At 38.9% G+C, this 27,739-nt stretch overlaps 1 protein-coding gene and 1 long non-coding RNA gene across 2 annotated transcripts; both read left to right on the top strand.

The window, feature by feature from the left end:
* Positions 1-2: 2 nt before the first annotated feature.
* LOC134291393 (probable sodium/potassium/calcium exchanger CG1090) lies at positions 3-5,290 on the top strand (the record flags this gene model as incomplete). Its single annotated transcript, XM_062859094.1, has 2 exons — positions 3-1,128; positions 1,199-5,290. Coding segments are annotated over 2 exons (1,137 nt in total), but the record flags the coding sequence as incomplete, so codon positions are not given.
* A 12,094-nt stretch (positions 5,291-17,384) lies between these two features.
* On the top strand, positions 17,385-20,142 carry LOC134287142 (uncharacterized). Its single transcript, XR_009997061.1, has 2 exons — positions 17,385-18,807; positions 19,116-20,142. It is a non-coding gene; the product is annotated as an uncharacterized LOC134287142 (long non-coding RNA).
* Positions 20,143-27,739: the final 7,597 nt, after the last annotated feature.

The raw sequence follows: 27,739 nt of genomic DNA, 5'->3' as shown, positions 1-27,739 counted from the left end.
GCGTTGTGCTACACTTCAACAGCCCATTGGAAAAATGGGCCCATACTTGGAATCTTCCTATCAAGCTTCCGACAAAAGAGGAGCAATCTGCGCTGGTAACCTACAAGAATCTTCCAGATACGACATACACGCAAGGTCAGCAGGCGCCTGCTGCTGTTGAACAGCCAGAACAACCACAGCAGCAACCGCAACCAGTAGCCGATCAAGGCTACATGGATCCCAACTCCAGCTGGGATCCAAATGCCGCGTGGGGAGAAAATAACGCTGCAGCTCCACCCACTAACAACTACGCTAGCAATACCTTCGATCCAAATGCAGGGTGGGACGGACAACAGAACTACGGATACGACGACCAGTATGGACAGGATCCAGCGAATGCTACGCAGCAACCTCCGGCTCAACCAGTGGCACAAACAACGACTACCGTAACCACCGGAGCTGTTCAACCGACTGTCGATGACTATTACAAGCCGAAGGAACCTCGGCCACAGGAATCGCACAATCCACTGCTGAAACCGACCGAAGGAGGACCGCTCAAGCTGGTCGGCTGGTACATCGTTTATCCGATCCACTACACGGCGCGCAAGACTATGCCCGACTGCAAAACGGAGAAGTATAAAAACTGGTATCCTTTCACCTTCCTCGTCTCCATGATATGGATTTCCTTCTACTCATACTTCATGGTGTGGATGATAACGATTATCGGCTCGACCCTCGGCATCCCTGATACCGTCATGGGACTAACGTTCGTAGCAGCCGGTGTTTCCGTCCCGGACGCCCTTAGTTCCATTGCGGTCATCAAGGAAGGTTACGGTGACATGGCCGTCTCCAATGCCGTCGGTTCCAACGTGTTCGACATTCTCATCTGTCTCGGTTTGCCCTGGTTCATTCAGACGGCCATCATCAAACCGGGCTCGCATGTCAATGTCATCAGCAAGGGCCTGACCTACTCGACGTTGTCGTTATTGTCCACCGTCGTATTCCTGCTGGTCGCGACCCACATGAACGGCTGGAAGCTGGACAAACGGCTCGGTATCGTCCTGATGGTGTGGTACCTGATCTTCATCACCATTGCCTCGCTGTACGAGCTCAACTACTTCGGCCAGCTGAACCCACCGGAGTGTCCCAGTGAGTTACCTTAAACTCCTTCGACCTGCATGTTGTTGTTCTAATCACACCCCTTCTGTTCTCTCCGCAGGCATCTACTAATCGCCGAACGTGTACGGTTCCAGCCGTCATCCGTCAATTCACCATCATCCTATCTTTCTCTTCCTGATGCACTCTGTCCAGACTCGCACACACCCAAGCGCTCACAGATCTATCTCTCCCCCCCAAAGCCATTGCAGATCGATTAATCTGAAAAGCTGTATCCCAGTGTTCCCTGTTGTTCTGTTTTCTAGGCTAAGCAGAATTGTCAATCCGCGGGGTGCACCGAACTTCCGTATCGCGTCTCGCTCTTACCTGTATGTCTCTGTCTGTCCCTGAGTGTGTGCGTGGTCACGCGGCGCGGGTATCCCACAAACTACGACGAACGGTACGTCCTTAAACCAACCTATTGTTCTTCTCTCACTTTGCAACTCCATCACGCGCACTCACACTGACTTGTGTATTCCATTGAACGAACACCAACTGTATTGACCACTACCACTACCACCACCACCGAAACCGGATGAGGTCTAGTTCACCGCGGTTACCGGTGGTTTATCGTTCCGTTCCAACTTGACCGAATGCTTCCTTGTTTACCACTTTGTTAGAATTTTGTTACAACATTGTGTTTTCCATTTATGTTTTCGATCTTTTCTTTACCGTTAGAATTATTGTAGCTCAAAGTTCCAGGGGAACTAACCTACTGCAGTAGTGGACGTCTGCCTTCTTGAATCTCAGTTTTGTTGCCGTAGATCGTAGTAGACTAGCGATAGATTTTGTTGCGACGCATTTGCTTCGGCCCGTTAGTACCAATCTCGCGCGAATGGTGCTAACGGTCGACTCAATTGACCGTTCTCGTCAAGTATGAAGACGCACATTTTAAACTTTTATTTGAAGTATTTATTCTTGATGATTGCAGACGCTACCCAACCATTTTTTCAAGCGCTCTTTACTCTTGGAAATGTCTGAAAACTGTTTTTACACGCGCTCTTTTGGGTAATCAGATTTCAATTTTTTGTGTAACAAACCGACGCGTGTATAAAAAAGAACTGAGAACGTTTGCCATCACTAAGAACTATAGTGTTTGTATGAAAGCATTGAAATGTGTATTCGTTTGACGAGAATATTTTAGTTTTTAGAGTTTTGTTAAGTTTTACATAACCTAACGCACTCCGATGTAACGCCCCATACAAAATGTCACCACTTATAACTGCGTAATCTGTAAATACACTCTGTGTAAAAGACGACAGATAAGAGTAAGCGAAACAGAACAATTATAAACACTCTAATTCGAAAACGATTGGCAATGAAAATGTAAAACCGTGTACAATGTAAATTAGCTTGAAGATACAAAACAAAAGATCTGCTATTGTTCGAGCAAACTCTCTGTCGTCGTGTTGAATACTATATTTAGCTATACATCTACTAGATGCTAGTACCTATAATCGAGTAAGTATACATATTACTATAAACAAAGAAATGCAAACAAAACAGTATGCTTCTTACTGACTAGTCTGAAACTTTGTTGAAACTGACAATATTTCTTCGGGTAGGTTTTATTTTACCTTAAATCTTAGCGAAGTACGAGTTATCTCCTTTTATTGTTGAAAACAAATACTATCTCCAAGTTGAAATCGTGTCGATCCTACTAAAGTGGGAAGTTAGGTCTAATGATAATCATGTTTTTGTTATTACTATTCGTTGCTTTTTTTAGTTAAGTAAACTGATACTAGAACTAGATGAGACGCAAGTCCAACTGAAATTCAACCCAGAACAGCGAATATTGAACAAAACATTAGCAAAGACAGAAGAAGTTTACATAAGAAGTATTTAAATATATAGATATATTTACCAAAGAAGATTACCAAACGGCGTATAGCAAGTGTAACGTTAAGTCAAAAACAACCTTATCCTATTTAGATCGTTATCGATTGATGAAAAGCAACCAACAAAACTTATTTACTGTACAGTCATTGCGCAATTATGAGTCACCTACAATCATGGGTCATTTCCGTTCGAATAACACGGCGAATTGATTGACTAATGACAGATAGACCCATAAGTGTGTAAAGACTGTACTAAAATCTCAACAAAAACAAAAATAATCCTTTGGTCAATCGTACTGAATGTCAATGTTCTATTTACACAAAAACTCACTACCATTCTCAACTATGTATTTCGATCGAATAGTTACAAATCACTGCAGACTGTGTACTGTCAAAACAACCCAAGCTGAACATTTTTGTTTTGATTTCCTTAGCTTCCTCTTCGATCTTCCGATGATGCGACTACGAAGCTGTGTTGTTAAGTCTCATCCCCCTGGTTCTTTGATGAGTTTACCTGTCACGCGTAAGTCATCTTCAGTTATGCAACTCACTGAAACTGTGTTGTTAATGTCACAATTTAAGTGAACGGTTAACTCAAGTCAAAGACAATTGATGAATTTCACAACACAGCTTCGTGCTTCGAGTTTCCATAGCAACACAGTAGAACAACAGTTACTGTCCCGAACGAACACCACATGGTTGGCCTACTTGGATTCATATCATGCTCCACATGCCATAATGGCTGCGTCCTGACCTAAGAAGAGATTTTACCAAAACCAAAACCGATAAGCAACCAGAAAGGAATAATTGTTTTCCGCGAAACACCATGCCTGATCGTTTCGTTCGATACAACAATGATGTTGTGATTGATTTTTGTGTCCAGTATTATCAATAGTCACATTCCGGACGTTCGTAGCGGATTGTATTAATGTTTAAGACTGTACATAGCAAAAGCCAGAATCCCGATGAACCGAAACAGTGTTGAAAAGGAACTGATAGATGGAGTTATCGTACTAAAAAAAAGCCACAGCAACAGAAACTGCACTTAACGATGTTTTATACGATTGATGCAGAAATTATCACCGCCATAGCCAAAAGGAAAACATCACACAACACACACTCCCTTCGTTTGAATCAAAGTTTGCATAGCACTCACACCATTATGAAAAATATAGTTAAACATAATCCAAGTTGAGGACGGTACGCAGCGACGATCCTTCAAAAACCCCTCTGACAATAGATGTTTTACAAACACAAACACTATCTACTCCTCTTTTCCATTAGCTTCACTAGTAATCTCTGTAAAATACAATGATCCAGTATCAAAAAGACACAACGTTTTAATCGTTCAACATAAAAAGAGGAAGTAAAACAAAAAAGAATTGTGCTCTTACAACTACCAACACAATGAGAATTAACCCGACACGAGCGCGAACCTAATTCCTCTTAACTACCACCACGAAGCGCTTTGCCCAGCAGCCAAAACGCGAAAAGTAATTGTCAATTTCGAGTTTTCTAAAAACCCCGGAACAGAACAAGACGAGCAAATGTAATGGTACTAAACGCAAAAGAAAAAAGAAATCCATTTAGCCAAAAACACAGAGCAGAAAAATGTAAACAAAAAACCGTAAGAATCGGCGACAACCTTAAGTCATTGAACCATAAACGGTGAGGTTAAGTGTTATCTTTCGTTTTATGTAGTGTTAACTGACTAGAAAAATAAAAGTCAAAGTAAGTCCACGTGATATATGAACTACATTAATCTGTCACCTGTGTACCCATTTGCGAGCAGTACTTAAAATCCACAATCAATCCACTAGAAGAGAAATGAAACCAAAAGTCAAGCATAGATATTAACAATTGCACAAGAGATACATGAAGGGCAAACCGCAAACATGCAAGAGCTAGAAACAAAAATATAAATAAAAGGCAAAGGCGGGAAAACTCTAATCAAGCTTCACTGTACGTGTTTGTGAAAATTCATCAAATTAAGTAATCGACCGACATCGGAAATGGGGCAGAATACCAAATATTAAAAACACATTAATAACAACAAACCCAACATAAACACACATAAACTAACACGTACATACAGCCATGCTAATCTCGACACAAGATCACAACCACATACAAACAAAACAAAAACAGAAAATGACTCCCACACAAACATACTCTAAATACCAACAAGATAGTTACACAAATACACTGAAGAAGAACGAAACAACAAAACAAGAGAACAAAAAAAAACAAACAAACAAATGCTCATACCATGAGATGTTAATTGTTGAGAAGTTAAATAAAAATGTATTGAAAATCTATCGAGTGCGTGCAGGGGGTTTGTTTTCTTTTTCCATATCCGATGCATACCAGCCTCAAGATCCCAGTACTCAGGGTCAAATATTTGTCTAAGAAGAAACCAATGCTAAAACATCTTGTTTAGCTCGAGCGAATTTTCATTAGTGTTAAACAGATGTTATTTATTGAGTTTTTTCCTTGTCAAATATTTGACCCTGTGTACTTGAGGCCTTAGCTTATCTTGACGGCAACTTCCATAATGCAGAATTCTAAACTTTGCTCAGAAATTCCGAATTTCCCGAAATTCAGCTAGAAGTTGCCTTGCTTCTATTAAATCCTATCATCCTTCATATCTTTCTTATTTTCATTCAACCCGGGAGTGGTCGCATCGAGTACTGAGAAGACGCTCCATGAAAAATGCACGCTTGTGATACACAACGTGAGCGTGGTGTCGCTGAAAGTGGTCGAAGACGCGACTGCTCGTGGGTTAAAGAACTTATCCAATTTAAATCAGGCTGTTAAACTTGGATCACCAATATCATTCTGGTCAAATGACTTTTTCAAGGGATTTGTTGTAGAATATTCCAGAGGTTTGTTGGCGATTTCGTGTGGAGATTCCATCGCAAATTTCTTTAGGTATTTAATCAAAAATTTCTTCCGGGAATCTTTGGAGAACTCCTTCATGAAGTTGAAATCATTTGAAATTCCAAATTTCTCTAGGGATTCTCTGAGAATTTTTTTTCAGAAATCTTTGAGGGATTTCTGCAGTAATTTGTTGAAGAATTCTTCTTGAAATTCCTTCAAAACTTCTGAAGGAGTTCCCCAAAGAGACCCTGAAGAATTTAACAATAAAAGACTTAGGGGAGATTTCTTCACCCTGGCCTAGGCGATAAACCAGGTTTAACTATATGGGTAAGCCTGGCTTACCGTTCAAGCCGAGGTGAAGAATTCGGCCCTTAATGAGATTCCCGATAAAATTCCCAGGATATTTCATCAAGTATATTATTGAGATTTTCCTCAGGGACTTTCTGACGATTTCCTTCCAAAGCTTCTTTGGAAAATTCCTCCTAGGTAATTCGCACAGATCCCGTTAAGATCACTAGCCTCTGGCCAGCAACTCCTATCCCTACCTCCGCGTGGCACCGGCCGGACGGCGAGCAATCTTAGGGAAAATCGGGAAACCAACCCCGGTGGGAACGTCTGTTCTCCAGGAGGAGCGGCTCACAACAGCGTCTGATCCCCATGTTAGGGGCGGCTGATCTACGTTCGAGTGCCAGGTAAGGACTCTAAGCTCAACTGTGCACTATGATCCTCCGGAAAGTAGGGGGTTGGTGTCAGGCCCTACGAGCCAGCCGTAAAAAAAAACATTGTAACGGAAAACCAGCAACAGAATAATACGAACCGAGACCAACGGCAACGACCCCAGCGAACAAAAAGGACTTGCGATTGGAAACTCGGTACGTGGAACTGCCGATCTCTCAACTACATTGGGAGCACCCGCATACTCGCCGTTCTACTGAATAACCTAACAATGTTAGGTAGTCGTCGGCAAATCCATAAGTAGGAAAATCGCTATTATTGAGTTGCCTCAATAGCGTATCTGCTACGAGATTACACAAAAGTGGTGATAAGACTCCCCTTGGGGGCATCCACGGACTACAAACACTCAATTTCCTAATCGCCGCTTGACGCAATGTCGCGAAGAGATGTCGGTTTTTGAACATTTGGTGAATCCAATTGAAAATCATTGGAGATATACCATGACCCCGTGCGGCTTCCAATATGGCATCGAAAGGCACGTTGTCAAAGGCACCCTCGATATCTAAGAAAACACTCAAGCAGGATTGCTTTTGAGCGAATGCCTTCTCGATGTCGCAAACAACTTTGTGTAAAAGAGTCACAGTGGACTTTCCAGATTGGTAAGCATGTTGGTTCACATGAAGAGGCACATTGGCCAGATGAACATCTCGGATGTGATGATCGACAATGCGTTCTAAGCATTTCAGAAAAAAAAGGTCAAACTGATAGGTCTGAAGCTCTTTGCTTCTTCATACGACGCACGACCCACTTTCGGAATAAACTTTACAGTAATATTCCGCCAGGATTTGGGAATATATTCTGTAGCAAAACTGGAAACGAGTAGGTAGTTGTTTCAAAACATGTTTGAAATGATCAAATCCCTTCTGAAGCAAAATAGGATAAATCCCATCTGCCCCAGGAGATTTGAAAGGAGCAAAGCTATTAAGGACAGACTTGTTAGAATCCCAATATGACCGCTACAATGGCCGACTTTGGCACCTACTCACGATTTTGAGGGCACAAATCACTTCGTAAACAAAACCAGTGCACCTGAGCTTCTTATTGTAAGCTTATTACAAGTGAGCAAGAACAGAATAATAAAATGCATTGTTGTTTGAAGCTTGCTTCTTGAGATTTGTGCGTCTGAAGTTTTCATGCACTGTTGAACCGGGATTTCAAGACGTTTGTCCTTAAGTGCCCATTCAATCGATTCTAAAGGTTTGACACTCCGAGCCGAAGCTAAAGAATCATAACTACAAGAAAAGACATCAGGTGCATCCGAAGTTGTAATACCCACACATCCGGGGAAGTGTGTACTGAATAAACATTCCAAAACTTCCTCATTAGAGGAAGTGAAGTCATCATTTGGCAAACGAAGTTCGTTCACTTGAAAATCCTTAGATTTTGCAAGGATTTTGTTCAATCGTCTGGCTTTACTCAGACTGGAAACATTTATACAAAGGTTTTTTTCAGCCGGATCGTTCAGCAGACCGAAAAGCTTTCTGGTAGGCCTTGCGAGCCGACCTGAAAGGCTTCGATCCAGCAGAACCACGTCTGTTCCAACTCTATTGTTTCCTGAGCTTCGCCTGATCAGAGTTCCGCCAAGGGGTTCTTCTTGTGGTCTTCACAGACCGCAGAGGGGAAACTTCTTCAAAAGCTTCCATGATGAAGGCCGTTGTAGTAACAACGGCATCATCTAAATCACTTGGAGTGTCAATTGATGGTGAGTATCCATGAAATTTGGCTGCAACCAAATCCCAGTTGGTTGACCGGGGGTTCCTGAAACGCAAAGTTTGCACATGTTGCACAGTTTCACATGTTCAAACAAGATGTAGCGATGGTCAGATAAAGATTCTTCATCTGACACATGCCAATTGGTCAGCTCATGACTAATTCTGCTAGAGCAATGCGTTATGTCTAACACTTCCTCTCTAGCAGATACCATGAAGGTTGGGCGGTTGCCTATGCTAAGTAATCCAAGATCTGTACTACTTAAGTATTCCATCAAACTGGAGCCTCTCAAATTGATGTCTGAGCTGCCCCAGATTATATGGTGAGCATTAGCATCAGCATTAGCCTTTTGAAGTGCAGTATGCAATGACTTGCTTGAAAGCATCCGTAGGGGATGGTTCATCATGCGGTAAATAAACCGAACAATAAACGTATTTCCTGTTGAGGTTTCCAACTGATACATTGCTTGTGATAGCACATACATCTCTAGTAGTTAGTTCAGAGATGAGTGTAGCAACGATTGCGTTGTTGACAAGCACACATGCTCGAGGCATGACACGTGAGTTTGCCATTTCATTTTTGCTGAAAGTAGCAAACACCGGATTCACAAGGTTTCCTAGATAGAAATTCCCCGTACGGAAGTAAGGTTCTTGAACTAACCCCAAGTAACAATTCCATCGCTGATTGGTTTTGTTTGATTTTTATTAATGTTTTATTACAGCAATGATTAAAACTCACAGTTTTATGACTGCTTTTATGAAAACCATTAATAAAATGTTTTATAGTATACTTGAAGATATCCACAAAGACAGATTTTAAGAGTAAACAAAACTTTCCGATATGTAAACCTTCTGGCAATCATTATAACCGCAATAAAACTGTTAAAACTCTCAACAGATGGCGATCCGTTCGATTAGTAACGACATCTGTTGGTGGAAAAGCAGAAACTACGACACTGCTAGGTTTATTGCGGTCATCATAAAAGTAAACTTGCTTTCGTTTTATTTTCGCTGATTATGGTCGTCGCCATATTGAAGAATTAGCTTACGTGAAGGAAAAATAGTTAATTCTGCTTAAATTAGCAATGAATTGGTAGTTTGCAACCATTTCCATAACATGCTCACATAAATAAACTCTCTCTGCTGAGTTTTCTTGTGATTCGGGATAGTTTTACTAAATTCACAAATTGATTTATTTCATTCCAAGATGATAATATTCACTATTTTCGAAGCGCATTAATTTTATGATTCTGCAACCCCAATATTCACGGTAAATTTGAATGCGCATAAGCCTACCAGTACAATAACTACTAAAATACTACTTTGAAATAATCGCTTTCTACTTACGAATGATGTATCCTCCTGAACTTTACGTACCATCGAAGAAGCTTCTCTGCATCTAGAGCTGTCATAGTTTTTGTTGAAAAAAAAACAATAATCGGGAATGGGAAATATTTTAACTAGGTTTTAAAACAGGTTTATTGCTACTCTTAATGCGGTTTGCAAAACCTCTCCGAGAGTGGTCCACTTAGCCGGAAGATACTCTTAAAGAGGTTATCAAGAGGTTTTGATGTATGATTCAGTTTTATTGCAAGTTTTATAAAATTGGTCATGAAGATCTCTTGTAGAGCCGAACAAAACTTAAAATGTTACTTGGGACGCCACTTGGGCTGTACCATTTTGCATAAGTCTACAAAGATTGATCGTTGATGTTCTTTAGTGTTGAAGATTGATCTGAGCTATCCTAACCGTAGCCACCACCCAAACTAGGCTAGATAAAACTCTGAACAATCACAGCACAAAAAAGAAACCCCGTAACGTGGGTAGATCACCTTAGAATGGTGCGTTGCGGCGTAAGATCTACCAAATCAAATTTTGATCTTGAAATTTTCCTACCTATAGTAATCTGGCAGTAGTTTACAAATACTCCAAGACAAGGGCGTAGCCAGAGGAGGGCAGGGGGGGGGGGGGGCGTGGCTCATTACTGCAAGCCGCCTTTCAGTGCAGTAATTCTTCCAAGAATTCTTCTAGAGATTCCTCCAGAATTTCCCAAAGGAATACCTCTAGGAACTTCTCTAGGATTTTATCCAGGAATTTCTACAGGAACTTCTCTAGGAATTACCCCAGGAATTTCTACATGAATTCCCCCAGGAATTTCTCCAGGAATTGCTCCTGGATATCTTCACTGAAAGACGGCTTGCGGTAATGACAAGCATAGAAATGTTTTCAAATTTACCATGGTAAACGTGATCATCGACCCACCAACGCTTCTTGTGTGCGTTTTGTTTCTTCTCACATCGGCCGGTTCGATAGCCGAGTGGTAGCGTGCGAGCCTGGTGATGTCAAGGTTTTTGGTTCGAATCCGGTTGCCAACAGAATCTTTTTTTAATTGTAAATCGGGTCCATGGTAAAATTGAAAACATAATTCTATTAAATTGAAACGAAACTCAGTCTGCACAAATTTAGTGGCGTTGGGTATTTAAATTGACCTTCAAAATAGTAATTTCAACCACAAGCCGTCTTTCAGTGTTGCAGAAATTATGTCAGCAATTCCTCTAGGTATTTCTCCAGGAATTTCTCCCGAGATTCCATCAGGAATTGCTTAAGGGATTCCTCCAGAGATTTCTCCATGGAATCTCTTCAGGAAATTCTTTGAAGATTCCACTAGAAAATCCTGCAGAAGTTTCTCCATGGATTCTTCTAGGAAATCCCCTAGGGATTTCATCAGAAATTCTTCAAGAATATTCTCCAAGAATACCTTCATGAATTTTTCAGGGATTCCTCCAGGAATTACACCAGGAATTAATCAAGAAACTCCATCACAAATTATGTCAGCAATTCATCCAAGAGTTACACCAGGAAATCCTTCAGGGATTCCTTCAGAAATTCTTCCAGGATTTTTTCTAGGTATACCTTCTGGAATTTTTCTGGAAATTCTACCAAGAAATCTTCCAGTTTCCCCTCCATGAATCGCTACAGATATTTCTCTAGGAATTCCGCTAAAAACCAGGAACTTTTTCAGGGATTTTTTTCAGGGATTTCTCCAGGAATTCCACCAGAGATTTCTCTTGAAATCCCTCCGGGAATTTCTCAGGAGATTTTTTCAGAAATTTCTCGCAAAGCTCCTCTATAGATTCCTCCAGAAAATCATCTAGAAGTTGTTGAAGGAATTCCTCCAGAGATTCCTTCAAGGATTCCGCCAGCAATTCCCAAAGAAGAACCTCCAACAATTCCTTCAGGCATTCCTCCAGGATTTTATCCAGGAATTTCTCCAAGAACTATTCCAGGAAATTCTTCAGGAATTTCCCTAGGAATTGATCCAGGAATTGATCCAGGAAAAATTTCTTCAGGAAATTCTTTGAAGATTCCTCCAAGAAATCCTCCAGAAGTTTCTTCCAGTAAATCCTCTAGGGATTTCTTCAAAAATTCTTCGAGGATATTCTCCAGGAATTCATTCAGGAATTTTTCAGGGATTCCTCCAGGTATTCCACCAGGGATTCCTCCAGAGATTCCTCCAGGGATTTCTTCACAAATTTATTCAGGATAACCGCAGGGATTCCTTCAGATATTCCTTCGAGAATTTCTCCAGGAACTGCACTAGCAATATCGCTAGAAATTCCTCCAGGAATCTCTCAAGGGGTTCTTTCAGAAATAGAAAAATAACAGAAATAGAAACAGAAATCCCTCAATATTCCTCTGGAGATTCCTCTAGATATTCATTCAGTAATTCTTTCAAGAATTCCTCTAGAGATTCCTCCAGAAATTTCCACAGGAATTCCACTAGGAACTCCATTTAATCCTCCGGGATGTTATCTAGGAATTTCCCCAGGAAATTTCTTCGAGAATACCTCCAGGAAATACTCAAGGAATTTCTTCCGGAATACTCCTGGCATCCTTCAGGAATTATGCCAGCAATTCGTCCAGGAATTTCTCCTGGAAATCCTCTTGGGATTTCTTCAGAGAATCTTTCAGGAAATTCTCCACGAATACTTTGTGGAAATTTTCAGGGATTCCTCCAGACATTCCTCCAGAGATTCCTCCAGGAATTACTTCAGGGATTTCTCCACGAATTTTTCGAGGGATATTCCCAGAGATTCCACCAGGGAATCCTTCAGAACTTCCTCCAAGGGTTCTTTGAGGAAATCCTCCTGGCATTTCTCAAGGGATTTTTCCAGAAATTTCTCCAGCAATTCCTCCCAGAATTCCTCTTGAGATTTCTTCAGGAATTTCTCCCTGAATTCTCCTAGAGATTCCAAGAATTCACCCAAAAAAATGCTCGAGGAAATTCTCCAGGAATTCCTACTGGGTCTAATCCAAGAATTCCTCCAGGAATTACGCCAAGAATTTGCTCAGAAGTTTTTACAGGCATTCCTCCAAGGTTTCCTTCACAAATTTCTCTAAGATTTCCTCTCTCTCTCTCTCTCTCTCTCTCTCTTCATGGCGTAACGTCCTCATTGGGACAAAGCCTGCTTCTCAGCTTAGTGTTCTATGAGCACTTCCACAGTTATTAACTGAGAGCATCCTCTGCCAATGACCATTTTGCATGCGTATATCGTGTGGCAGGCACGAAGATACTCTATGCCCAAGGAAGTCAAGGAAATTTCCTTTACGAAAAGATCCTGGACCGACCGGGAATCGAACCCATCACCCTCAGCATGGTCATGCTGAATACCCGTGCGTTTACCGCCTCGGCTATATGGGGCCCTCTAGGATGTTGTAAAGAGATTTCTTATAAAATTTTACTAGGAATTCCGCCCAGAATTCTTCCAAGAATTTCTCCAGAATTTCCTCCAAGGCATTCTCCAGAAATTTATCTAGGATTTCTTCTAGGATTTCCTCATGAGATCTCTTCAGAAATTTCACTAGGTATTCCTCCCATAATTTATCCAGGAATTCGTGAAGGTTTATTTTCTGAAATTCTGACAGGAATTCCTTCTGGAATTCAAAAATTTCTGGAGGAATTTCTCCAGCAAATATGGCGATCAACTTCATACGGGCCCGAAAAGCCGGCAAATTAAATTAATATTGTTAGTTGTCAAAAAAAAGTTGAGAACCTCTGACACCTTATAAGATAAATTCAAAAAAACTGTTCCAAAATCTGCCTTGCGCCCCTCGTATAGCAAAATGGTTAGAAAAGGAGAACAAAGTAGGAATATTACAACACTAAATCCGGGATCGGGAATAGAGGAACAAGGAGCGGAATGGAAGGATGATGGAGAAAAAGGAGTTAAGCGAGGAGATGGGATGAGCCGAAGAAAAGCGCTAGGCCGATGAGAATAGTTTAGAATGGCAAGCGGAGAAGACGTGCTTGCCGAGGAATCGGGTTGGAACCGCGTGTGACCAGTGAAGTTTTTCGGTCTTAAAGAGGGAGTTTCGAGGAAGATTATTGGAAAAAACGATAAGAGCAAACCGATACATACGAGCTCGCTTTGGCGCACCGAAGAACCAACACCACCCCCCCCCCCCCTCGACTGAGACTGAGACGATTGCCAACATGAGCATGAGCATGAGCATGAGCATAGATGACCGCACAATTCGTAGTTGCTACTCCGTGATTGACCAGAGCAATCGAAATTGCACAAGGAACCAATGAATAGGGCTTGGGACTAGCTTACTATTCTCAATGTACACAGGTCGAGAGCTCTCAACTTTAATAAGGTCAATAACGGCGCCGGCCACGTCCTTACGGTCATCGAGGATGGAAGGGAATGTTAGTAAGACAAACGTTGTTAAAAAGACCGCGAATCGCTGCATCTCCACGTTTGTCTCAGGAAGGAATTTTGTGTTAGTAGGGTAAGGTACATTGTCAGTCCGGGAGTCACCTATGGTTGGTGATATGATTTGACAATGGATCAATATACACAAACCGCCGTTAACAATCGACCACTTTTCGACGCAAGAACTAGCCAAAAAGGAAATTCTATCGCGCGTCTCCACTCCACTAGGGAGCAGAGACCTTTAGTCTATTCCACACAGAAATACACTGAACGCGACTCACTTGTCGGCGCCCGGCTTTTTTCTCGACCGGCGAACCCGAACTAACATTTTTCACTCTTTTGTGTAAATGCAAAAAATGAAAGAAAATATTTATTATCAACTAAAAGTGTATTGGAAACTAGCGCCGAAGGGAAGCGAAAAATTCGGAACCGACTCAACCACGGCGCGCGCACACTCGTCCCGTCGTCGGAGCCCCGCAGAGAGAAGAGAAAAAAAATCGCAAAAATCTAGCAAAGCCAGCGCGCGAAACTTTGCTGCTGCCGAACTACCGCACACTACTCGACTGAGACTGAGACGATTGCCAACAACCGAAATAGTGGTTCCAGCTCTTTCAGTGAAAGTTTTGTGAAGTGTATCCATCGAAACACGGTGCACATCTCCATGAAGATGCTGATGCTAGCGTTCTTAAACCGCGGGCGGCGGGGAGAAGTTTTGACCACCGATGCGGAGCCCCTTCTCTGGGCAGCATGCGACGCCCAGCTATCTGCGTTCTCCACAGCTTACACCATGCCCCTTACTATGACTTCGACCACGCTTGATGCATAAGGTAAGGTAGGCCAACATCTCCTCACCATCTCCTCCTCGACAACAATGGGCCTCAACGAATATTAGAGTATTGTAGTACTAACCCACATCCACATACATGCAATATAGTATTAGTTACTCAACTCTGTGCCTTTAAAATCTAAAAGTGAGAAGGTAATCCCCTTATAATAGTGACTTTGGCTTTCCCTTGTTCACTCCGATCGAATTCAGTTGACAGGTAAGTGAAGGGCGGTTCAGTCTCCCCGGTCAATGCCTACCCTGAGGGTCTAAGAAGGTGAGCTGGCCTGGGCGTAAGGACGCCGATACCGCAGGATGTGTGGAGCGTCCAAGGGTAGTTGCAATATTGGAAGCTGTTAGAGCGTGGGTGGAGCTCTAATTACCGGCCACCGGGGGGTTTTCTTGCCCGCTGTAGCAACAGCGGTGCACCAAATCGATGGAAGATAGTATTTATTCACACCTAGGGTAGTGAACCACTTGGGCAGCGGCCGGTATTTTGGGCCCTCTTCGCTATAACTCAGTCAATTCCAAACCAATTGACTCTCTCTTTCCAACAGTATGATCCAAAAGGATGAATAATTACACTACTTGTCAAGCTTTCTACGGGATGGTTTGTTACAAGAAGGGCGCGTTAAATCCATTGCAACTGTTGGTAGAAGAACCCATCTACAAGGGTGTTATAGTTACTTCTCACCACACTCCGGCTGGCAATCCACTCCGTCGTACAGTTTCAAATCCAATGATGCCCTGATGCACCCTCCGAACCCCATATAATTTTATATAGTCGATAGTATAATTTATTATGATGAAATATGTGTAAAATTGAAATGTGGTATAATCTGTAAGAATTAATGAAGACGTATAATGTAATGAAATGTAATGTAGTGACACGAAATAAGGTATCAATTTGTAGATAATATGAATGAGTGTTGTTCGCTGACGAGTCACATCACGACCTAGATGGTAGGGTAGAACATTAGTATAATGATAATCAAATATTTGAATATAATGTAGTATAATGTAATGTAGTGAAAGCTAATAGAATATACATAATGAAATAAGATATAATATAAGAAACTTACAAAAGGTAGGTGATTATAAGAAATAGTAATTGCGGACGAGAAGTATTATTACAATCGACCTTGGTAGTAGTATTGATTGACCTTAGATCCCTTTAGGATGTACAAGAAAAATATATGAGACACATTCTACCGTGACGTTACAACGTTTTGACGCATTCGTAGTCAGATTGTCCACTATAACTCATGAAAACGAGCGTAAACCTCAAAATATTTTTTCATAGTCGGATTTCTTGTAAAATTTCCGATATATTTGACCTATTGAACATTTAGTTTTCATTAGAAAAACGTGTTCAAAATGCGTATTTGTAGCGTGACGTTACAACGCGCTAGAATCCGACCCTCTCTAACGCGCTACCAACATCTTAAAAAATCTGCTCGGATTTTCATGATATTCTGATTTTTTTTTTCACCATTGAATTTTATTGGTTTGTTCTTCAATGCAATGGAATAAAACATTTAAATTTCGCATTTGTTTTTGGATAATCGACTTTTACATTTCGTGACGTTACAACGCCCGTTCAGTTTCAAACAGGGTTCTGCTCGCGTTGTAACGTCACGAAAATGCACATCATTTTAGAATCAGAATAATCAGCCAAAATTGCCCAAATTTGTGAATATATTATTGCATTATTTTCACTGATCCAAGAGCAACTTTATTCTATTGAAAATTCGTCTTGTGATAAATGGCTTGGAGGGCCAAGTTATTGCTATCATCAGTATGAAAACTCCTTCATGAAGGTTAATGGTACACATCTTCGGCCTAGTACCACCCATATTCATCTAATTTTGTCCCAAAGACTGAACCGTTGATATTCATTACTTCGCACCGCCAAATATTTAGATTTTGCACCATAAAACAAATCACGCCGTCGAATTAAACATTTTTTCAATAATTTATGCAATGTCAATGATTCAATTAAAAAAGCTTTAAGATGTGCGATCAGTTATTGAACCAAAGACATACCTGAGGATCTACATACCAGTTAGAGGCATCAATTTCTGTGATTCCAGAGACAAATAGACCTAATTCTGAAAAAAAAACATCCTATATATGTCAGAGTCACAATTACTTAGAGAGTTGGTGTCTTTGGCAAAGTTGTTTGATAAGTCAAAAACTTACAGCTGATTTACTATTGGATGTAAGATTCTGACACACAGGGCGACGCTTATTAAAAGTTTACAATAGTTTACAAACGATTAGAATTTCTCAAAAAGTTTTCAACAAATTTTGACTAGTTGAGAAACTATTTTTGGCAGAATTTTTGAACACTATATTAAAAGTTACAACATGTTGAATATTTTTTGAATAAATATAAAGTGCATGATTTTTCAAAATTTCCACTACCACTAGTCAGTTAGAATTTTGAACCAAACGGCTTTTAAACTGAAAATTCTTGACAAGATAAACAACTTTTCCAAAGACATCAACATTCTAAAAGTCTAAAGTCTAAGTAATTAGAGTCCTGAGATATATGAGTTTCAATTTCGTAGGTGTTGAGTCTGTTTGTCGGTGATTCTTGTTATATCAAAAATAAATGTAACACTGACGTATAGGGTGTCCCAGAAAGTATGGGCACAACTTTGCAGCTCTGCCATTTGGGAATGAATGCATAAACAAACTTTATTTTGTAACCGTTCGGTTCCAGTTTTACTTGATGGCTCCACCCCAAGTCCTAAATAATTCCTACCTCCTCCTGAATACGACCCTGAAACATAAAAAATGAATTCAATGATGGAATAACGGCACTCATTCGTTCTTGACTGCGAGTGTGTGAGCTTGTTCCACTTCCACTTGTACCTAGTTTTGGCAGAAGTACGTTTAGAGTAGTTTGAGTAGGCAAATAAATCCCAGCCCTGTTACGCGATACTGGTCCACAGATGGAGCTAGGGAGAAATGAATAATAGGGTGTGAAAATCAAAGCATAAATGTCTATCTAAAAAAAAAAATAATGAAAAAAGGCATTCCTTATAAAAGCAGAACCGTTCGATGGAACAGCTTCTTTGTAATAGTGATCCTCAAACGGTTCGTACACGGTAAAAAAAACTGCACTGTGATATGAACGGATTGACACTTGAATTCGCACTACTGTTTAATCAGTTTGTTATCAATTAAATATCATTCGAAAAAGAACATCCAATGCTTCTTCATTTTTAATTGAACTTCACTTCAATTCGTTGTTGACAATGTTTTGAATTCGAATCCAGAATTTTAAAAAATAAAAGTGCTCACCGCACCCAGATTCGATACCAGGATCTTGAGATTCAAGATCATCTGTTTTACCACTACACTACTCCGCAACTCTTAAAGTGGCTCGATTCGAAGCGAAACACATTATCACAGTCATTATCAAATCAACAGCTTTTCACTTTGGATCGTACTGCTTTATACATTAGTGCAAATTGAAGTGATTTTTAGTTTATTTCTCTGGTGGGTTTGTTTTGGTTCTCAAATCAACACTGACAGCATTGCGATTTCAATCGAACAGCCTTTCTGATCATGCTGATTGGGATGTTGAATAGTTAAGGGATTTTTCCCTTACATTGAGCGTGCAGAATTTTTACCGTGTAGTGCGCGCGGTCACTAAAGTAGTTTGAGGTTAGTTTGTGTTGCCTCTTTTGTGTGTGAAAATTGTTATAATTTAGTATCGTTTTATTCTTTTAAATAGGTCCTAGTTCTTGTATGTCATAAAGAACTATTATGCTAGAAAAATGTTAGTAAAAGTATTAGTGGAACGAAAATGTTATGATTAAAACAATTGTTAGTGTGGTTAGTGCTATTGCTTATGTGTTAGTAGTTCCAAAAATCTTATATATGTTAAAATTGTAGCTATTTGTAAAGTAACAAAACAACCGATTTAACGAAACAAAGGAAGACCCACGAATACGACAGTTAATGGCTAGTTTCCACCTGGTACGTACTGCGCAAAAAGATAGGACAAGTAATGATCAAGTAATGATTCCGCTTCAAAATTACTTGAGCTGTTCGCAGATGGCAAGTGAGGAAAAAAGTGTAACACTCGTAACACCTCCCGTGTGAATCAAATGGAGCTGTCACTTTTCCTTGCGGAAAAATAGTCCGCGCTATTATTCCGTAAGGAAAAGTAACGTTTCTCCCCATACTGGATCAATTGTCAAAATTACTTGCGGAAAAAGGTGGAATTTTACTTGAGCGCTCTACTTGGCAACAAGAAACTAAGCTTAAACACGAAGAAAAAGGTAAAAGTTAATAAGAAGCGGAAAAAGTGTATAGTGAGGTTAGGTTTGTGCCGATCACCGGGTACTAATCCAATGCGAAAAGGTCCACGCATGGGACCTTTTTCTTTTGTACTCCTTTTCGAGTTTCTTGCCAGTGAATCCCCGGTGGCGTGCCTCGTGTAAGCTGAAGTGTAGCATAGGCTCCAAAGTCTACATTCTCAATGGCCGTCGTCTCCATCACTTGTGGCCATGTGGAGAGTTGTTTCCGCCATTGCCACACGACGATCATTATGCTCGCTTCCCAGACACTGTTTGGAAGCCACGGGTCCACCAGAAACCACCAGCCCTCCGGAAGCCACAACCTTGGATATTCCGATATCTCTCCGATCGTCGGTAAGGTCACGCGAGCAGATACCAGTAAAACACGTTCGCCAAGCCGGGGCCACCGCCAAACACCAAGCCCCTCCCCCCCCCCCCCCCCCCCCCGTCCTGCGGAGGGATGTCATACACGTTACCACACCCCGTGGCCAGGAGGAAGCTTCAGTACCTACGGGTACTGTCCTCACCAACGTCAAGGCCGCCAATGCCCTGCTGTGATCCGCTCGGTCGTGCTTGAAAGACCATCGACTCCGCTCAAGATCTGGATCGGCTCAACGGAAAATCCCAGTTAAGTAGCCTTGTGTGACGTCACATGAATAAACATTATTGTAAATAGAATAACCACAGAGATAGTTGATTTAGGAGGAAAAACTGCCCTGAATATAACCATTTTCACCCTTTTTGCATGCCCGTCCCCGGATTCAGAAAGGAATCATCACACCTCGCCTTTGAGTGATCACATCGTCTGCTTTATAGATTACAGTGTTTTGATTTCACCATATTTCTCCACCCCTTCAACATCTTTGGATAGTTACTTCCGGTTCCATCAACTCCTATTAAGAACAGAAACTGTGATTCTAGTGTATGTATGTGGTTGAAAAGTCAATATACGACCCTAAGATCCCCTTCCCCCGAGCTAGTGGGTTACAATTTTCACACATATCCTGCCTTAATGTATTAACGTCAAATGCCAATCATTTAAATTTGCATTTAACACTTCGTTTGAAAGCGGTAGAACATTCCCTAAAATACTTTTTAAAGCTTCTGCACAAATTGCTATATTTTTCTATAACATCGCTTAACAAATTGTTTCCTACGTATGAAATTAAGCTCGATTAAAATTCCAAAAAATATTTCCATGTATTTTCATATGCGTATCTATTATACAACCCTTAGTTTGAATTGAAAACATATACTTTTGAACCTGAAATATTAATTTAAACACCAAAATCGATATTTTTGAAAATCCTTTTTTCTAATAGATGAAAACAAGCTTCTGAATATATATCACAGCATGCAGAAAATTACATTATAATTTCACTATAAGTAAAACAAATGCTCCAGCTTTATAAAGTGTGGAAAGAATTATTTGTATTCTTGTTAAAACATGTTTAAAAACTCGAATGTCTGTGGACATGTCTTATCCAGAAATAAAAAAGGCGAATTTTCCAGTTTTCTCAAAATTTTGAAATACCCGTAAGCATAGGCAAAACATATTTTTATAAAAAAAAAATCAATCAACCATCTGAGGGAACATGTTTTCGAATATATCATGTGAAAAAAAATGGCAAATAATGTTTCGAATTTGGATATTTGGCAAAACCGTGAAAAAGTAGTTTGTGCAGAAGTTTTGAAAGATGTTTTTTTTTTTCATTTTAAACATTATGCATGCAAAAACCATTTTTACTGTATAAATTCTTTACGGGTATCAATTAAAATACCTTGAATAAAAGTACAAAAATATAAAAATTGTTGTTTGTCAAGAAAATGATTGTATTTTCGCTATACAAAGTTGTGCCCATACTTTCTGGGACACCCTATAATATCCATCCCATATATTTCAATATCCTAACTATTTAGACAGTTGGTGTCCTCGACAAAATTGTTTGGCTGGTCAAGAACTTTCAATTGATGGGCCGTATGCTTTCAAATCCTTCCACTAGGATGCGCTAGAGGGCAAACACATTTTTAGTTTTACTTATCTGAGGATCGTGATTATTTGGAAAGATGGTTGCTTCATTAAAGTTGTTTGTTAGATCAAGGACTTTAAGTTTAATAGCCGTATGATATTAATTTCTGCCACACAGTGGTGGTAGTTGCAAATTTTCAAAAGCATACCAACTTCAATAATTACCCAAAACACATTCAACAAGCCGTAACACTTTATAAAATATATCAAAAATTCTCAAATCTTGACTGATAGTTCCTCATCTTGTTATCTGTAATTTCTACAAATTTGGACTTGATTGGTTAGCTCTACACAAAGATGGAGCGCTTTAAGCAGAATCATATTTATAACTGTTGTTCTATTAACTCTTATATCTTAGGAATAAGTGAATCAAATCAAATTAAATTTTGAAAGTTAAGAATTATATATATTGATCTTCGATTACTATTTCATTTGAATGCAATATGTCCGAAGTGAAAAAAGTTTCAGCTTGTAGAATACTTTCCAAGAAATTCTAATCCTTTTCCTGCTTTTGCAAAATGGAAACTAACGTCTTCCAGTGGCAAAATCTCGCATCTATTGGTAAATCAACTGCAAGTCCTTTACTCACCAAACAACTTTGCCGAAGAAATCGTATTTCTATGTAATAGGGATCCTGACATGTATGAAATTTAAAATTTGTAAGTTCTCTAGTGTCGCCTGTTGGTGGAACTTTAAATCAAACTATCCATCAACTGTAAGTCTTTGACCACCTTAATAACTTTGTAATTTCGTCAATGTTTCGTCTGTTGGCCACTCATATCACATAAATTTTCGGTTTGAGTGGTATTAGATTCCGATTAAAAAATTTTACAATATCGCAGTTCAATTACATCGTAGATTTTGGCCAAACACCATCTCTCCCGTCCTTCAAAAGTTTACGTAGTTTATTTACCCGCAATGGTACGCAATTTATAAACGATATTTCGAAAAAGAGCTCATACACAACGAGAACGAAACTGTTTTGAATATAGAACTTACGTTTGTCCAATTCAGAAGCCGTCCAAGCCAGAAAGATTTGGTCTTTTCCACAGCACTTTTTTTCGTGACGTTACAGCGCAAACTTCAACCAGGTGAAACTCAGGCTTCTTTTTCTTTTTTTTTTAGTCTCATTTGAAAGATCTTTTCGAGTACAAAGAGCATACAAAATTTCATATTTGTAACGTTTTCCGTATTTGAATAAAATTTAAAAATGTTGATTTTTCGTGACGTTACAACGCAATAAAAACCCATACTATGATCAGCCATATATCAGAGTTGTTAAGTCTTCCGATTAAAAATCTTTTTATGATAAAAAATCTACATACATTTATCTACAAATGATGGAAGACTTTTGAAAAATCAGTGTGTTGGTGTTTAAAATACGATAGTTTGGATGAAAAGTGTGCCTAAAAGACTTAAAATCACGATTTTAATGGTAATCTTAATCGTCGTTCAATTTATATTTATTGTCACACTAATATCATGTCGAATACATTTTTGGATGACAAAAGTAATGTAGAATGTGATAAAAATATCAAATATGCCATAACTCAACTTTGAAAAATCGGTATTGATGATACCGGGCCCATAGAATGTGTCATAAAATAACAACCAACAAATCTGTCTGCATGTTTGTCTGTATCCCAAATGTAATATATAATAAGACAAAGACGTAAAGCCTGTGGACTAGCTCTGCAGCACTTATTAAGCTTTCTACGGGATGGTTTGTTAGAAGAAAAGCATGTCAAATCCAATATAACTGTTGAACTTTAATAATTTTCGATGTCCTTCCATGATGCCCCTGCCAACCACATACATTTACACATTCAATAATATTATTTACTATGATATTATAAAAAAAATAAGTTATATAATTCCAACAGTATGACCCAACTGAATGATATTGAACTTTGCAATATTGCGTTTTTATTATTTACTTGTTATACTTTCTACGGGATGATATGTTACTAAAAAAGCTCGTCAAATCAATTGCAACCGTTGGGATGAAAAAACCCATTTACAAGAATTTGATAGTATCCTCTCACTTCATTCCGGCTGGCAATCCACTGCGTCGAACAGTTTCAACTTTAATGATGCCCTAATGCTCCATACAAATCACTCACATACATATATGGTATACATTGCCAATGGTAATATTTGATACAACAAAGAGTAATATGTATAATGAAAATAAAATAGAGTGTATTATGGATAATACTAAGAACAATAAAATGAATATGAAAAGAAATATATGTTGAAAATCAAGCAGCTCCAACTGAAAACCTATGAAAAATCTATATAAATAAAAATGGATTGGTGTTTGTATGTCACGAATAGACTCGGAAACGGGACAACGGATCTACACCATTCTTTTAGTTTTTCATTCGTTCACGGCTCCGACGTGTTCGTACGAAAAAATAATTGAGAAAATCGACCGGAAACGCACCGAAAACGAGAAAGTTGGAAATTCCATTTTGCGGGCCATTTTTCTGTAGTACTGCATGTCAAAAAACACAGTAGGCAGGCGGAACGACGTTTGCCGGGACAGCTAGTAAGAAATAAAATATGTACACGGTGAAACCTAGTACGATGACGAATAATACGATGCTTTTTCAATCTATATGCACTGCAGCTTTGTTCGGGATAACACATTCCAGCCATACTCAGTAATGATTAACACCCAACGCAAACTTTAGACTCACGAAAACCGCTGAATCTGGGGAAGCTCTCGTTTTTGCTAAATATCACCGACTTTGAGAGGTTCGGTATTATCTATAAATAACAGTAAATAAAACTTGACTATTAAAAATATTATGACACAAACCATTGTCTTTGGCCGAATATTATTTTAATAACTTCGTTTTGCAGTTGTATAATATTAGCTTTTCTAAGTGTAATACTACATATTATAAGGTACTTTCCTTGACCTGAAAAATAGCTTATAACTGCCAGGCTTACGTCAAATCTAATAAATACAAATGCAAACATTAAAAGGTTTAAGTTTGAAAAGTAGAAAACAATCAATACAGTAATAATATCTAATACAGTTTCTTACCGACTTTGGCAACACGAGGTGAATTTTATGTTGCCAAATTGGGATGTTGCCAAAATCAGTATTTTTTTGGGGATTGTTATCAACTTTTATGCGTTAATTTGGCTTATATTTCAAATATGGACTATTCACAAGCTATAAAACGATCCCTGTAGGTGACGTTCATAAATTACGTCATGATTTGTAAAATTGTCGATTTTGGAAAATTTAATGAATTTTATTTTTTTAAAGAAAGTAAGGCTCAAGTATAAATACATTTCCAAATACAAACGGTTTTCGGTAAAAATTGTTGGTCAAAATTTTTGTTGCCAAAAACGGGAAGGAAATGTTGCCAAAAACGGGTGTTGCCAAAATCGGTAAGAAACTGTAGTTAGGTTACCCATGATCATCTATTACTGTTTGCCAATAAAAAGTGAGCATATTGATAGGAATTACTTATATCAATGTAAAACAATAAAATGTATATTATAACCGACTTGTCGTGGAGCTTTTTTTATATTGATTTCGAACTTTTGATGTTTGGATTCTTGAAACCAAATCTACCAGACTTCAAATTGCTATCAAATATTTGGATCAAAAATGAAAATTGCAAGAAAAATTTCATTTAATCGTCTTGAAATACTGTTTCTTTTTTTTTTTTGCAACTAGGCTTAAACCTGTAATTTATTTGTAATAAAGTTTAGCAAATAAAACAGAAGATTAATAAATAAAATGAATTTTTCGATCTGCAAAATACAGTTCAATCCTCAATACATCAGACTCAATGATAGGCGCCAGGACACCTCCCATCTCAATTACCTAAAATACATATGGAAGGTGTAATTATTAAAAAAAAAAAAGATGCGTATAATGATTATAAAAATAGAGAAATCAAACTCGATAAAAATACATTCAGATAACAAAGAAAAATTGAAAAGCGCAATACAGTCATCTACCGCTGAGTAGAAGTTATCGATTAGATCCCGCTGTGTGTGTATGTGTGGCAGTAATATAACGTAAGAAAGCCCTCTGCAATGTTGTTTTGAAGCTGTTTGAAGAATTGATAGTCCTCATGAAATACTTCAAAAAGAATTGTTCAATGAATCAATTTCTTTTCACGAATGGTGTCTCGTGACCTGCTATAGTTTGCTAGGCACTACGGTGATCTATTTAACCCCAAATAACCAACCGACCATTCATTTGCTATTATCAGCGTGAATGTAATTTACATTCACCGCGTGGAGAGTTGCCTTCACAGCTCGCTCACGACTTTGGTATACGTTTGCGACCCTAATGTTATGGATTGCTGCACGAATTTATTCTGGCCTGCTTACTCTCACACGAAATTTGACGTTTAAGAGGTGTCGGCACCGCTCAAAAGTCAAATTTTCTGTGGGAGTGAGCAGGCCAGCGTAAATTCGTGCAGTGGACCATTCGGCAAACTTTCAGATAAAACTACCGTCAAGGCGCCATTCACCGTGTGCCTTCGAATAATTTTTCATCATTTCCATATTATGATTGAATGATATGACAATTTCCCTTCAATTTCACCAATACAACACTAATGTATTGTTACCATGTCAAAGCGCTCATTAGAAACATTTGAAAGTATCGTTTTGACACTAAAGTGTGTTTACATGAAGCGGGTTTCTGCTCGTTCACTGCATTCATAGTGAAAAAACGAGAACTGCGCTAAGGTGATTTAAGCGATAAACTAAATGTAGTAACGTTTTTATTCCACTAAGAAGCAATTGAATTCACATATTAGGTATGTATTTTGCATTACCGAAGTAAGTTTAACAAGAAAGTACGATTACTCGTACTTTTTAATTGAAACAAAAAGGCACGGTGAATGGGTTCCCTATAAATCAATGGTCTCCATTCACCGTGCCCCATATTGTCCCATATACCTATCTAGAAAAAATAAAAAATTTGAACATTCGTTTTTCTAATAAAATCTTGCAAGTTATTACGAAGAAAATTCCCTTGGCTGGGTTGTTTAGATCATTTTTGAACAAAGTAGAATAAAATTTCTCATACACGGTAAATGGGTCCCTACTACCACGGTGAATGGTGACCTACCACGGAATTAGGCGACCCTACTACCTTTTACTAATAGTACTATATCATCAAATTTTGTGAATAATTTTCTACTTCTGTGGATATTGCTTCAATTTTAACCTATAATGAAGGAAAATGAACGCGGCACCAACAATGTTTATAAGACTGGTGTCAAATGACAGCCCTTATTTGCCCCGAATCCTCTTAGATCCACGGTGAATGGTGCCTTGACGGTACAAGGTTAAATTCATCCATACATTGCTTTTCGATAGCATGCTTCTGAACTGAGATAATAGCAAATGAATGTAAATCTTTGCAAATGAATGGTCGCAACCTTGCAAATAACCAAGCAAATAACTAAGTTGAAAAGCAAATTTATAAATCTATTTGAGCATATCCAAAGCTTTCTAAACTATAGTTGAGTTAGCTCAACACTTACTAAGAAGAGTCCAGTATTTGTTTGTTAATGTAAAACATGCAACTTTAGATTATACACAGCAACCAATGGAGAAACTAACAAATTGATAAATGTTACCCTGGATTACGGTACTCATATTTTTCAAAGGAGCAGATTTGCAATAACGAAAATATATGTTTTTTTTTTCAACTGATCCAGCTGGCTATCTTGGAAAAAAAATTAAGCTTTTTTAAGAACACTATGACAATTTACAACATTTGTTAAACATGAAATATTGAAAATAGTTAAAACAAGGAGCAACTATCTGCCTGTCATTGATTTTATATCCACCCTACTGTCGTCAACCAGTAGTAACGTGCGCTAAACATTCTCCTTCAATCTGCTTTCGTCGGCAAAAAAAATTCTTCTCTTCCACACAAACAGGGGGCAAACAAATTTCAGTAAAGGTAGTGTTCGATATAACTTCCCCCCACAGTTTTCCCTCGGTTATTTATTTAATGGTATTGTTGCAACAGCGACCTAAAGATCGACCTTGCTGTCTTAAATTAGCGATACTAGAGAAAAATTATAGTGTACGTTATACCAAGAGTAAGGGCAACGTGCCCTATACTAAACCTATTTTTTGTGTGTGACAAAACCAGTAACTCATTATTAATTGGACGAATTTCATTGAAATCTTCATTAATGTCGAATACGTCCAAAGTTTAAAAAAAAAAAGTTTTTTTTGTTAACGTCGTTACCTGAAAATCAAACTGTTTGTTATATCGGATAGTACCTGTAAGTTTATATGTTATCGCTGTCACGAATTCAATACTATCAAACACGTGGTATTTTCTGTGTCCATCCATGCTCCGTATTCGGCTGCAATCAACAAGCGAGCGGAGAATCCGCGCAACCATGAATGAACCCCTCAGGTATACAGTAAGGTACCGTAACTTGGGTGAAAATTGGTCACTCTGAAACCGAAGTAAACTTCTAATCATGTACACAAATGTGTAACACAAATGTGTGTAACTTCTAATCATTGTCCACAAATGTTTAGCGTGTC

The sequence above is a fragment of the Aedes albopictus genome, chromosome 1 (assembly GCF_035046485.1).
Source record: "Aedes albopictus strain Foshan chromosome 1, AalbF5, whole genome shotgun sequence".
Lineage (NCBI taxonomy): Eukaryota > Metazoa > Arthropoda > Insecta > Diptera > Culicidae > Aedes > Aedes albopictus.
This window is presented reverse-complemented; position numbering and strand designations above follow the sequence as displayed.